General features: G+C 46.4%; 1 protein-coding gene across 5 annotated transcripts in view; it reads right to left on the bottom strand.

Moving 5' to 3' along the window:
* Positions 1–1,511: 1,511 nt before the first annotated feature.
* Positions 1,512–15,282, bottom strand: part of nup98 (nucleoporin 98 and 96 precursor) — a 48,278-nt gene continuing 34,507 nt past the window's right edge. The window contains exons 27-37 of one of the 5 annotated variants that reach the window (XR_013790840.1): positions 14,805–15,037; positions 12,307–12,573; positions 10,147–10,304; positions 9,595–9,735; positions 8,849–8,970; positions 8,497–8,718; positions 7,680–7,933; positions 5,459–5,613; positions 3,823–3,934; positions 1,687–2,911; positions 1,512–1,635 (exon numbers count right to left, since the gene is read on the bottom strand). Coding sequence is in view for 3 of the 5 variants with exons in the window: in XM_079510441.1 (XP_079366567.1) it covers positions 2,724–2,911; positions 3,823–3,934; positions 5,459–5,613; positions 7,680–7,933; positions 8,497–8,718; positions 8,849–8,970; positions 9,595–9,735; positions 10,147–10,304; positions 12,307–12,573; positions 14,805–15,037 (1,852 nt within the window). In the remaining 2 variants the exon portion in view is untranslated. Of the gene's footprint in view, positions 2,912–3,641; positions 3,667–3,822; positions 3,935–5,458; positions 5,614–7,679; positions 7,934–8,496; positions 8,719–8,848; positions 8,971–9,594; positions 9,736–10,146; positions 10,305–12,306; positions 12,574–14,804; positions 15,038–15,282 lie in introns of those variants that run through there. The other 4 variants (XR_013790841.1, XM_079510442.1, XM_079510441.1 and 1 more) reach the window with 4 other exon arrangements.

The raw sequence follows: 15,282 nt of genomic DNA, 5'->3' as shown, positions 1-15,282 counted from the left end.
GTTGCACAAAGACATTCCACAACAAGATACGACTCTCCGACTCCGTCCATGCTGCTCGTATAAAGTATAAACTCTATTGTAATTATAATAGATCTATATACTGCTCACCATGTTATAATAGATCTAGCATGCACAGGTTGCAAGCTGCATAATGATGCCATGAGAGAATACTCCTTAACAACCCAGAGGGGGTAGTGCAGTGCTAGCCAGATGTTTGTCACTAGGGGGCAGTGCTAGCCAGATGTTTGACTCCTTAACCCAGAGGGGGCAGTGCAGTGCTAGCCAGATGTTTTGTCACTAGGGGGCAGTGCTAGCCAGATGTTTGTCACTAGGGGGCAGTGCTAGCCAGATGTTTGACTCCTTAACAACCCAGAGGGGGCAGTGCAGATGTTTGTCACTGCTGGAGTGAGGACGTTTAATTAAAGCACTCCTAAAGAAATCTAATGTTTAAGTTTATAAAAGGCTGGATGTGTCGACAGTGTCATTGTAGCGTTCTCAAGCCCCTCAGTGAGCTGCCCATGTTAAACATCAGGATTAAAGGCCTGTATGTTCTGCCCGTTATGTAAGTGTCTTACGTTATTTTATGATTTTATTGCCCGTCGTATTTCTTGTATGTTAACCCTGTGTATGTGTATCTATGGAGTCTGAAGTTGAATTGAATTGAATTGAAACAGAACCATTCAAGAGTTATCAGTACTGCTGTATGGGGCCGAGACATGGACCCTCACAGTGGAGTCAGTACTGCTGTATGAGGCCGAGACATGGACCCTCACAGTGGAGTCAGTACTGCTGTATGGGGCCGAGACATGGACCCTCACAGTGGAGTCAGTACTGCTGTATGGGGCCGAGACATGGACCCTCACAGTGGAGTCAGTACTGCTGTATGGGGCCGAGACATGGACCCTCACAGTGGAGTCAGTACTGCTGTATGGGGCCGAGACATGGACCCTCACAGTGGAGTCAGTACTGCTGTATGGGGCCGAGACAAGGACCCTCACAGTGGAGTCAGTACTGCTGTATGGGGCCGAGACAAGGACCCTCACAGTGGAGTCAGTACTGCTGTATGGGGCCGAGACATGGACCCTCACAGTACAACAGGAAAAAGCCATGGATGGAGTCTACACAAGAATGCTACGAATGGCACTAGGTGTCACATGGACGGACCGCATCAGAAATGTGGACCTCTACGGGGACCTACCACGGGTCATGGACAAAGTCAGAGAGAGAAGGATGAGGCTGGCAGGGCAATGTGTTAGGCACCCAGAACTTGAGGCAAGTAAATTTACCCTATGGGAGCCAACCCAGGGCAAAGCCAGGAGGAGAAAGAAGCGTACCACCTATGTAGACGTGCTGCGGCGCGACAGCTTGACTGACAACACTGCAGAGCTCAAGAACCTGATGTTGGATAGGAGTGTGTGGAGGGCAGCGATCCAGGAATCCTGAGTTGGTGTTGGCTAGACCTCACTCTCGCAGCAACTAACTAAACAAATAAAGTTTGCCAGAGGCATGAGTAGGTTTTTATTCAAGATGATTCTTTATTAAAAACATGTTTAAACTTCACACTCACAGAACAGCTATTAGCATCAGTAGCTAGTAGCAACTACTGCTACTATTAGCATCAGTAGCTAGTAGCAACTACTGCTACTGTTAGCATCAGTAGCAACTACTGCTAGCATCAGTAGCAACTACTGCTAGCATCAGTAGCAACTACTGCTACTGTTAGCATCAGTAGCAACTACTGCTACTGTTAGCATCAGTAGCAACTACTGCTAGCATCAGTAGCAACTACTGCTAGCATCAGTAGCAACTACTGCTACTGTTAGCATCAAACTGGATCTCAAAACAAGAGCAAAATAACAGGAAAAAAGTTGACATTTTTATTTAGAAAATAAATGAAGCATTAAAAAAAGAAAACATTTCTTTCTGATGTGAAGTGAGCCAAACAGAGCAGGGAGTCTTTTGGTAAAACGGCTACAAACGTCTTCAAAGTAACAAATTATGAATCATTTCAAAAACGTGACAAAAGGATCAATTTAAACGTAATGTAATAATGGTCCTAATATGTGTTTTTACTACAATACAATACAGACTCATGTGTATGCATGACTCATGTACATTACAGACTCAAACAGAAACTCATCCAAACCCAAATAGAAAAATAGAACATTTTATTTCCTAAGACTCACTTCCTGTTTCCTGTTCATCGTCATCGGACGAACGCGACAAACCTCAGCCCTGGAATGCAGCCAATGACAATGATCTATCCCCGTAGCCAATCAGAATAACATCTATATGACTCCAGCCAATGGCAATGAATCAATCAATATATCCCCGCAGCCGATGACAATCTATGCCCCCAGCCAATAAGAATTAGCTATCCCCGCAGCCAATGAGAATAATATCTATATCCCCACAGCCAATGAGAGTTGCTACTCACACAACCAATAAGAACCCCATCTATCCATTAAGCCAATGAGAATGCCATATATCCGTCTCAATTAGCAACGCATTCTAAACCCGCAACAACACACACACACACACACACACACACACACACACACACACACACACACACACACACACACACACACACACACACACACACACACACACACACACACACACACACACACACACACACACACTTTACAAAATCCTGCATAGCAAAATTCTGGCTTCTCATTGGCTGATGAAACACACGGAACACAGCCACCGCCCAAAGCTCATTGGCTGCTGATGAGCTGTGTGAGATATGATTGGGTGAGAGAACGCAGCTCCTCCAGGGCGTAGTCCTCTGGCATTGGCAGACGGGTGAGGGGCGGAGCCAGGAGGCTGAGCTGCTCGTCAGCGCCACCATCTGACCGCAAGGTCAACACCACCCTGAGGATGTTAGCCACTCGCTTAGCCATCTCTATGGAGAAACACATTAATTATGTTAGCCTAGCGCTTAGCCATCTCTATGGAGAAACACATTCATTATGTTAGCCTAGCGCTTAGCCATCACTATGGAGAAACACATTCAATATGTTAGCATGTTAGCCTAGCGCTTAGCCATCTCTATGGAGAAACACATTAATTATGTTAGCCTAGCGCTTAGCCATCTCTATGGAGAAACACATTCATTATGTTAGCCTGTTAGCCTAGCGCTTAGCCATCTCTATGGAGAAACACATTCATTATGTTAGCCTAGCGCTTAGCCATCTCTATGGAGAAACACATTCATTATATTAGCCTAGCGCTTAGCCATCTCTATGGAGAAACACATTCATTATGTTAGCCTAGCTCTTAGCCATCTATGGAGAAACACATTCATTATGTTAGCCTAGCGCTTAGCCATCTCTATGGAGAAACACATTAATTATGTTAGCCTAGCACTTAGCCATCTCTATGGGGAAACACATTCATTATGTTAGCCTAGCGCTTAGCCATCTCTATGGAGAAACGCATTCATTATGTTAGCCTAGCGCTTAGCCATCTCTATGGAGAAACACATTCATTATGTTAGCCTAGCACTTAGCCATCTCTATGGAGAAACACATTCATTATGTTAGCCTAGCGCTTAGCCATCTCTATGGAGAAACACATTCATTATGTTAGCCTAGCCTAGCACTTAGCCATCTCTATGGAGAAACACATTCATTATGTTAGCCTAGCGCTTAGCCATCTCTATCAGTCAATCCCTGATAGGCCGAGCGAGAACACGTAACCAATTAGAGTTTCAAACGAATGTGTTTATTGGAGCTGTGATGTGATTGGTTAAAGTTTATTGGAGCTGTGATGTGATTGGTCGGTGTTTATTGGAGCTGTGATGTGATTGGTTACCTGACTGAGCAAGGCGGTCCTTGGCGGAGCAGCAGGGGAGGAGCTCTATCCTCTGACAGAGAGACGTCGCCTCGCTGAACAAACACTCCATCTGATAGGCCGAGATTTCACCCTATCAGAACACACACACACACACACACACACACACACACAGTAAGACGCCTGAGGGTGAGAAGCACGCATCCTCCTGGCCGAGCGCTGGCGCTTTGCTATGGGGGGGGTCAGATCAACATATGGAATTTATTCTGTACTGGCCATATATGGAGTGTGTCTTGAGTGTACAGGGTTTGATGAGGTCAGATCAACATATGGAATGTCAGAACAGGTCAGCTCCATATATGGAGATCTAAGGGTGGCAGCGGGGGCAGTGTCTTGAGTGTAAAGGGTTTGACGAGGACCCAGGTAGGGCCGGGCCTTAATTATCTCATCCATCGCCACTAGGGGGCGCCAAAAGGCCCTGACCGCCACCATATATCTTTTATTTTATTTTATATATTTTTATTTATTTTTTAAAAAAAGACAACAACAAAAAAACCAAAAAAAAAAAACTTTTTTTTTTACCATGTTATAAAACACGAAAAACACGTCCTTGGCGCTCCAGGACATCATGAAAAAGAAGTTAAATAAGTCCTTGGCGATGGATGAGTTATCGGGCCTGTTGAGAACGTTTTCGCCGGCTGCCGGGCGCTGCTGCACTAATAACCGTCTAGAGTTTAAATGGACAGGTATCAGTCAACAGGCCCGTCTAGAGTTTAAATGGACAGGTATCAGTCAACAGGCCCGTCTAGAGTTTAAATCGACAGGTATCAGTCAACAGGCCCGTCTAGAGTTTAAATGGACAGGTATCAGTCAAAAGGGAGACATCGAAGAGGAAGGATGGATGGGGAAGGATCAACATATGGAATGTCAGAACAGGTCAGCTCCATATATGGAGATCTAAGAGTATGAGTTTTGAGGTCAGATGTATGACATCAATATTGTACAATATTGATGACATCAGGGATCTCCATATATGGGCTTAATATTTATGAGGGATCTTCATCCCTGATGATGTCACGTGATTAGGCATGTAAAGATATATCGTATATCGATATTAATCCCGACGATATGAATCGATTCATTGAAATAAAATAAAACCGATTTTCTTTTTTTTTCTTTTTTAGGGGGGGCTAGTGTGTGATGTGAAATGTGAGCTTTAGTCATATTCCATCATATTCAAGTGCTTTTGGAAAGAAATGATAGTCACTTTCAGTAGTAGAGCACTGTAGAGGGGAGCTGTGTGTGCCTGTGACTGAGCCCAGGTGATGATGGTCGTTGATGCTCATCAAGGAAGGCAATTATGTTTCTGCACTGTCAAAAGTAATGCTACTTCTTTTGCAATGTAGTTAACTAAACAATCTCAGGGGGAAGATAAATTATATAAAATATATATATTTTTAATATCGTGAAAAATCGTATCGTGAACCTCATATCGTGATACGAATCGTGAGAGAGTACATGCCTACACGTGATGTCACGTGCCCAACCAACACACAAACGGGAAATGCACGATTCCTGCGAAATTGGTCACAATAATCATGGAACAAACACTCCATTTGATTGGCCGAGATCTCACCCTATCAGCGCGCACCCCTACCTGTTGTATGTCCTTCAGTGTCCTGATGGTGTTGATGTAGTCCAGATAGACGCGTCCAGCCGAGTCCCAGTCCTGGATGGAACCGGACCGCTCCGGTTCACACAGGCCCTCCAAGAACTCCAACAGGAAGTCATGGTTGTCGTTGATAATGCAATCTGAAGGGAAGCAGGAAGTTGTCACTGTTGTGTGCTCAGTTGTCATGGTTACCACACACTTCACATCTCCAGACTTTTCACTGGATTTCTAAGACCATATTCTGATAACGCTCCACACGTCCCAGACTCTTCTCCCTTCTCTAAAACACCCTGGACAACGCTCCACGCGTCCCAGACTCTTCTCCCTTCTCTAAAACACCCTGGACAACGCTCCACACGTCCCAGACTCTTCTCCTTTCTCTAAAACATCCCGGACAACGCTCCACACGTCCCAGACTCTTCTCCCTTCTCTAAAACACCCTGGACAACGCTCCACACGTCCCAGACTCTTCTCCCTTCTCTAAAACACTCTGGACAACGCTCCACACGTCCCAGACTCTTCTCCCTTCTCTAACACACCCAGGACAACGCTCCACACGTCCCAGACTCTTCTCCCTTCTCTAACACACCCAGGACAACGCTCCACGCGTCCCAGACTCTTCTCCCTTCTCTAAAACACCCTGGACAACGCTCCACACGTCCCAGACTCTTCTCCCTTCTCTAAAACACCCCGGACAACGCTCCACACGTCCCAGATTCTTCTCCCTCCTCTAAAACACTCTGGACAACGCTCCACATGTCCCAGACTCTTCTCCCTTCTCGAAAACACCCTTGACAACGCTCCACACATCCTAGACTCTTTACCCTTCTCTAAAACACCCTGGACAACGCTTCACACGTCACAGACTCTTGTCCCTTCTCTAAAACACACTGGACAACGCTCCACACGTCCCAGACTCTTCTCCCTTCTCCAAAACACCCTGGACAACGCTCCACACGTCCCAGACGCTTCTCCCTTTTCTAAAACACCCTGGACAACGCTCCACACGTCCCAGATTCTTCTCCCTCCTCTAAAACACTCTGGACAACGCTCCACATGTCCCAGACTCTTCTCCCTTCTCTAAAACACCCTCGACAACGCTCCACACGTCCTAGACTCTTTACCCTTCTCTAAAACACCCTGGACAACGCTCCACACGTCCCAGACTCTTCTCCCTTCTCCAAAACACCCTGGACAACGCTCCACACGTCCTAGACTCTTCTCCCTTCTCTAAAACACCCTGGACAACGCTCCACACGTCCCAGACTCTTCTCCCTTCTCTAACACACCCAGGACAACGCTCCACACGTCCCAGCCTCTTCTCCCTTCTCTAAAACACCCTGGACAACGCTCCACACGTCCCAGACTCTTCTCCCTTCTCTAACACACCCAGGACAACACTCCACACGTCCCAGACTCTTCTCCCTTCTCTAAAACACCCTGGACAACGCTCCACACGTCCCATACTCTTCGCCCTTCTCTAACACACCCAGGACAACGCTCCACGAGTCCCAGACTCTTCTCCCTTCTCTAAAACACCCTGGACAACGCTCCACGAGTCCCAGACTCTTCTCCCTTCTCTAAAACACCCCGGACAATGCTCCACACGTCCCAGATTATTCTCCCTCCTCTAAAACACTCTGGACAACGCTCCACATGTCCCAGACTCTTCTCCCTTCTCTAAAACACCCTCGACAACGCTCCACACATCCTAGACTCTTTACCCTTCTCTAAAACACCCTGGACAACACTTCACACGTCACAGACTCTTGTCCCTTCTCTAAAACACACTGGACAACGCTCCACACGTCCCAGACACTTCTCCCTTCTCCAAAAACACCCTGGACAACGCTCCACACGTCCCAGACGCTTCTCCCTTCTCTAAAACACCCTGGACAACGCTCCACACGTCCCAGATTCTTCTCCCTCCTCTAAAACACTCTGGACAACGCTCCACACGTCCCAGACTCTTCTCCCTTCTCTAAAACACCCTCGACAACGCTCCACACGTCCTAGACTCTTTACCCTTCTCTAAAACACCCTGGACAACGTTCCACACGTCCCAGACTCTTCTCCCTTCTCCAAAACACCCTGGACAACGCTCCACACGTCCTAGACTCTTCTCCCTTCTCTAAAACACCCTGGACAACGCTCCACACGTCCCAGACTCCGATCCCTTCCCTAGTAACAGGTAATGTTGTCTAACCTGAAGCCAGCGTGCGTATCAGCAGTCTGTGACACTGGTTCCACAGCCCAGCGCGGTAGAGGTGCAGAGCCTCGCGGTCCGGGCGGTTCTGGCTCCGAGCGCGGACGGCCTTGGCCTCCTCCAGCCATCGTACAGGAACCTGCAACCTCTCCGTCAGGAAACGCTCTCTGGCCCCGCCCCCCTCTTCATCCTCATCCTCGTCTTCCTCGGTGCAGTGGAGACACAGCATCTCTCTGACCGCTCGCTCTCTGAGCCTGGAATAATAATAATAATAACAAGTAAGACGCGCGAATGCGGGAAGCGAACGCAGCTCGTAAATTGCAATAACAACAATTAGAATAAATTACGTACTTTTTTTTTTTTTTTTTAACGTTTTCGTTTTAAGTTTTCTACTGTGTGTGTGTGCGTGCATGTGTGTGTGATACAGCTGCGCCCTCTGGTGGCGGGCGGGTGGTGTCACAGCGTGACACAGACAGACTGGGTTACATAGTAATGGCTCACTGAATTCACAATCACTGTGTTCGCAATAATAGTAATACTAATCATAATCAGGGCGATTTATCAATTTTAAATCGAAATATTTTTTTTGGTTTGGAAGATGATAAAAAAAATTAAATGTGAAACATTTTCACATTAACCGTATTAATGCTTCTGTTCTATTCTCCACCCCCCCCCCCCCCCCCTCCCCCACCAGGGCCAGAAAGTAAAAATCTGTCTTTCTTTAATAATAATAATAATAATAATATTAAACGGTACATACGTGTCTACAGGGATGTGCATCAGGACCAGTATAATAATAATAATAATAATAACATACGTGTCTACAGGGATGTGCATCAGGACCATCACAGACAGGTGCCAGTACCCCTGTGTCTCCAGCAGGGCGGCGTAGCTGCTGTGTAACAGACACTGCTTGTGGACACTCAGGTGAGAGTAGCACAGGCTCTCTAGCGCCACCCACAGGTTCCACGAGAGACGGTAGTCCAGACGCTCCCAGGTCACAGAGAGAGGGTCCAGTAAGGATTCTAATGGGTAATGTCTGGAGAGAGATCATAACATAATTATTATTTAAATAAAGTTACCTGTCGCTGTTTGAGCAGGTGGAAACAGAGGTCGTACAGAGGTTATAGAGGTCGTAGGGGTCATAGAGAGGTCGTAGAGGTCGTTACCTGTCGCTGTAGAGTTTGAGCAGGTGGAAGCAGAGGTCGTACAGAGGTCGTTTGTCATCGTCTGACTCTTCCTGGTAGAGGGGGAGGGGCGCACAGGTGTACACGCCCACTTCCCCCGTTCCCTGATTGGTGGAGAAAAAACAAACAAAAACAAACATTAGAACAAATGCCATCCATTCACTGCCTCGGACTAGTGGTGCAGCGATGCCATGCCATCATGTGATTCCATGGCATCATTTATCGATATCAAAAATCTAATATATATAATATATATATATATATTTTCCCCCCGGAGCGAAAAGGCGGAACTAATCTGCAACTGCGCTGCACAGCGCTCGCACACACTTTCACTTTCAACAACCAAAACAAAACTAGTCACAGGGGAAGAGAAAGAGAACATTTTGGATTGTATGAGGTTGAGGGAGAAGAATCTAGGACGTGTGGAGCGCTGTCCAGGGTGTTTTAGAGAAGGGAGAAGAGTCTTGGACGTGTGGAGCGTTGTCCAGGGTGTTTTAGAGAAGGGAGAGGAGTCTGGGACGTGTGGAGCGTTGTCCAGGGTGTTTTAGAGAAGGGAGAAGAGTCTGGGACGTGTGGAGCGTTGTCCAGGGTGTTTTAGAGAAGGGAGAGGAGTCTGGGACGTGTGGAGCGTTGTCCAGGGTGTTTTAGAGAAGGGAGAAGAGTCTGGGACGTGTGGAGCGTTGTCCAGGGTGTTTTAGAGAAGGGAGAATAGATAGATGTATAAATACCTGGAAGGCAGCAGTGTATTGTCTCAGAGCGTCAGACACCGATGCCGTCGGAGGCAACATGAACCACAGATGAACAGCTAGACTTCTCCTCCAGTCCAGTTCGCTGCACACGCTGACCGTATGCTCTGTGGACTGCCACACCTAGAGGCGCGCGCACACACACACACACACACACACACACACACACACACACACACACACACACACACACACACACACACACACACACACACACACACACACACACACACACACACACACACACACACACACACACACACACACACACACACACACACACACACACACACACACACACACACACACACACACACACACAATACAGAGTACAATAAAGTGCACGTTGGCCATAGTAAGGTGCATGTGCATAGGCACATGTTTACAAAATCTCATTGCTTATACATCCTTCTTTGAGATTTACATTAGACAATTTCTCTTTTCTCCCCGATTCCGATCTGGTAGTTGTTGAACTAAAACATCAGTCTTGTCGACATAGAACTAAAACAGACAGACAGACAGACAGGTACGTACAGGTTTTCCAGCCAATAGGGTGAAGATCCTGAGGCGTTGGTCAGACAGGAAGCTGTCTGCCTGCATCCTGCTCCAGTCAGCCAACTGCAGAGTCAGCAGGTCTCTGGAGGTGTGTCCTCCCATAGCCTGGGAGAGCAGCAACGATAACCTGTGGTCTCCTGTAAGAACATAAACATTATGTCCTCCCATAGCCTGGGAGAGCAGCAACGACAACCTGTGGTCCCTGTAAGAACATATATATATATATATATACATCCCATAGCCTGGGAGACCAGCAACGATAACCTGTGGTCTCCTGTAAGAACATAAACATTATGTCCTCCCATAGCCTGGGAGAGCAGCAACGCCAACCTGTGGTCCCCTGTAAGAACATATAATATGTATAAACTAATGATGGGCCGTTGTTGGCGTTAACGTGCTGCGTTAACGAGAGACTCTTATGGCGCGATAAAAAAAGAATATCGCCGTTAATCTATTTGGGAGCTGGGTCTGCAGCAGCCAGAAGGCGGGCTGTGTGTGCGCGCATGTGTGTGCGTGTGGGGCGCGTTCGGAAATAGCGCACTGAGCCCACTGTGCAATGCAAACTAATAGGCGAGTGCACTCTGGTGTGGTATTTCCGAACGCGCCCACAGGAGGCGGAGAGCACGGTCGGAGACTGCACGGAGACAGAGTCAGACAGTCAGTGCACTCGTCCCTGACTTGTAGTCTGTGAGAGGGACGGTAAATAGCAACGCCAACAAAAAGTTCTACTTACTAGAAAAGAAAGAGGCAGCGATGGAGCCATAAGTCCATATCCATATTCCATATCCAGGCAGCAGCCTGCTGCATCATGTTAGCTGTTGTGTGCTAAGCTAAACCACCATCCATGTATCACAATATGATCACAACATAGTACACGGCTTTGACCAGGGTTGCCACATTTCGTGACTGAGAGAGAAACAAGCAACCAGGTCTATGAAAATGTCAGATCAAGTCAGAAAATCCGAAAAAAACAGAAAATAAGTCTAAAATAAGCAACTATTTTGCTGACTGTCAAACATCATTGCCCAATGTTGTTTTAGAGTAGTGGTTCTCAAGCATTTTCATGTCAAGGACCACCAATATTTTAAAGAAACTTTACAGATAGACAAGTCCAAAGTAGCTTATAATGACTAGACTTGGCAACACTGTGAACAGTTCTACAAACTCACAATATGAAATATAAGGTATTAATAGGCTAGTTGTATCCATAATTAGGGCTCCTGGTCTAAACCTGTTCACAAGGACTTACTTCTGGACATTATTTAGGTAGCGCACACATATTTTCAATGCCTTCGGCAGAGTTCAAATGAGCCATTTTAATCGCGATTAATCGCGATTAACTCCAGGATTGCAGTGCGATTAATCGCGATTAAAAAAATTAATCTATGCCCACCACTAGATAAACATTATGTCCTCCCATAGCCTGGGAGAGCAGGAGAGACAACCTGTGGACCCATGTAAGAAAATATAATTATATATATATAAACATTAATACATCTACAATAAAGTACCCGACCAGTACCGACCCAACGTTATCGGGCCGAGCCGGGCCCCAAAAATATGCTAATTAGTCGGGCCAGGCCGAGCCTTGGGCTCGGTGATTTTCCGTGATTTTTTCTTTTTTCCCCCATTTTTTTAAAGAATGTTATTATAATAAAAATAGTAATTCTGTTATTTGTGTAATGTGTAGGCTATAGCCTACATGTATGTATTTATTATGAAGAGGGCTGCGCTAGGAGGAGGACGAGTGGAGGCAGGGGGCGCAGTGCTCTGGCATTTCAGACTCAGAGCAGCAGCGCTCTGGCTTTTCAGGCTTAGAGCAGCAGCGCACTGGCATTTCTGCACGCAGGCAGCACAGCAGAGAGAAGTGAACGGAGCGGTGGTTGTTTGTACCGCTGGCTGGCCTCTGGTTTGCAGTTGCACCAAATGAGCTTCTAACCAGTTAATAACCCGAGCTCTGATCCAATTGGCTGTCAGTATAATACCGGTAATGAATATTAATGAGTATGTTAATTACCCATGCTCTGATCCAATTGGCTGTCAGTATAATCATGAATATTAATGAGTATGTTAATTACCCATGCTCTGATCCAATTGGCTGTCAGTATAATCATGAATATTAATGAGTATGTTAATTACCTGAGCTCTGAGCCAGCCGACACGCCTCACTGATCCGATTGGCCGTCAGGAGGCTGAAGATCATCTCGACTCCGCCCCCCGACTCCTCCTCCTCCACCCGGCGCTGCGCGCCATTGGCCAGCCAGGCAGAGAAGCTCCGCCTCCTCTCCAGCTGCTCCTGGTATTGGCTGAGAGGAGCGGAGGGGGAGGAGTCCAACGGATGGTCTGCGGGCCTCAGGCGGCCCCAGAGAGCTTCAACCAGGGTCCACACATCACACCACGTGGAGACTGGGCGAGAGACATAGAGATAACAGAGTTAATACAGAGAGAGAGAGAGAGTTACACATCAGCCCATGTGGAGACTGGGCGAGAGACATAGAGTTAACATAGTTAATACAGAGAGAGAGAGTTACAGAGAGCTTCAACCAGGATCCACACATCACACCATGTGGAGACTGGGCGAGAGACATAGACACACCGAGAGAGAGAGAGATAGTTACACACTGGTAGAGAGACATACACACAGAGCGAGTTACACATCACACCATGTGGAGACTGGTAGAGAGATATAGACACACAGAGAGAGAGAGAGAGTTACACACTGGTAGAGAGACATACACACAGAGCGAGTTACACATCACATCATGTGGAGACTGGTAGAGAGATATAGACACACAGAGAGAGAGAGAGAGAGTTACACACTGGTAGAGAGACATACACACAGAGCGAGTTACACATCACATCATGTGGAGACTGGTAGAGAGATATAGACACACAGAGAGAGAGAGAGAGACATAGGCCCTCATTTATCAATGTAGTGTAAAATCTGCCTCAAATTCGAGCGTTGGGTTTGTAGTACATCCACGTCGCCACGACATTTATAAAGTGATCCCAAACAACTGATCCTCCTTAATTTCATTCCTTTTGATGGTGATGTAAAACTATGTGCATTTTTCTGTACATGTAAACATTGTCAATAAACACATTCAAAAAACAAAACGGCGCCCGCTGCGGTCCCGCCTCGTTCATCCTGACCCAAATGACCAGATCTGCCGTTTATCTGAATGACTGTTAAAGCACTTATTTAAATGGATGAATGATTAAGCCCCTTACACCTATAGGCCTATTCAATTGCAAATAGGCAAGCTATAGGCCTATGCTCGTCATTGTCACTTGGAAATAAAGGCGTCCAGTCCATTTATGCCTAATTATATTTTTTAAATCTCACAGGGATTATATAGGCATCGGATGTCACGCTGCGCTCCCGAATGACCTCACAAGTGTGCTCGCATATATATGTTTAACAAGGCCAGTAAAGCACAGTTTGATTAAGCATAAACGCGATTTTAATTGCTTGTATGTAAAGTTGGAAATCTCTCTTTTTCTTTACATATATATGTATATACATAATACAGTTTTATATTAACATTTTAGGAGTGAATACATATGCTTAGATGCCTGTGACAGCCTGTCAAGCTGGTCAGTCAATGCTGCTCCGCTTTTCTACGACAGAAAAACAGCTGAGGACAAAGCCTACGACAGCTCCCGACCTGACGTGATTTTTGTCCTGGCGCACGGTCAAGTTCAAGGTTTTGAGGAAATTACAAATGCAGAAGATTGCAGGAATTCCGGTGTGCACCCATATTTTGCCGTACTCTGCGTTGATAAATGATGGCCATAGACACAGAGAGAGAGAGAGAGTTACTTAGTTGCTTAGTTAGTAGTCTCGTGTTGCCAGACTGTTGCCTCTAGCAATGTTCAAATGCTTCCGTCATACAGTCTGGAGCAACGGAAGCTCTGATCATGAGTCAAATATAAATGCTTCCGTTATACAGTCTGGAGCAACGGAAGCTCTGATCATGAGTCAAAAATAAATGCTTCCGTCATACAGTCTGGAGCAACGGAAGCTCTGATCATGAGTAAAATATAAATGCTTCCGTCATACAGTCTGGAGCAACGGAAGCTCTGATCATGAGTAAATATAAATGCTTCCATCGTACAGTCTGGAGCAACGGAAGCTCTGATCATGAGTAAAATATAAATGCTTCCGTCATACAGTCTGGAGCAACGGAAGCTCTGATCATGAGTAAAATATAAATGCTTCCGTCGTACAGTCTGGAGCAACGGAAGCTCTGATCATGAGTAAATATAAACGCTTCCGTCGTACAGTCTGGAGCAACGGAAGCTCTGATCATGAGTAAATATAAATACTTCCATCGTACAGTCTGGAGCAACGGAAGCTCTGATCATGAGTAAAATATAAATGCTTCCGTCATACAGTCTGGAGCAACGGAAGCTCTGATCATGAGTAAAATATAAATGCTTCCGTCATACAGTCTGGAGCAACGGAAGCTCTGATCATGAGTAAAATATAAATGCTTCCGTCATACAGTCTGGAGCAACGGAAGCTCTGATCATGAGTAAAATATAAATGCTTCCGTCATACAGTCTGGAGCAACGGAAGCTCTGATCATGAGTAAAATATAAATGCTTCCGTCATACAGTCTGCGCGTGCATACCGTGGCTGTGTGATTGGCTCAAAGAGCTGATCCAATGGGTGTAGTCGTGCAGAAGCTCCACCCCTTGGCGAGGACGGACCAATGGGCACGCAGCATTGTGTGGGAACTCCACCTCGCTGTGACCCAGACTGATCTGTAGAGGGCGCTTTTCATCCATCTGCTCCTCATCCGCAGTGTGAGTTAAACCCTGAACACGCTGAACACACACTCTGTACACACTGTCTGAGAGGCTGCTGCACACACACACACACACACACACACACACACACACACACACACACACACACACACACACACACACACACACACACACACACACACACACACACACACACACACACACACACACACACACACACACACACACACACACACACACACACACACACACACACACACACACACACACACACACACACACACACACACACACACACACACACACACACACACACACACACACACACAACCAGGGTTT

This window comes from Electrona antarctica, assembly GCF_951216825.1.
Source record: "Electrona antarctica genome assembly, chromosome: 9".
NCBI classification, from domain to species: Eukaryota; Metazoa; Chordata; class Actinopteri; order Myctophiformes; family Myctophidae; genus Electrona; species Electrona antarctica.
This window is presented reverse-complemented; position numbering and strand designations above follow the sequence as displayed.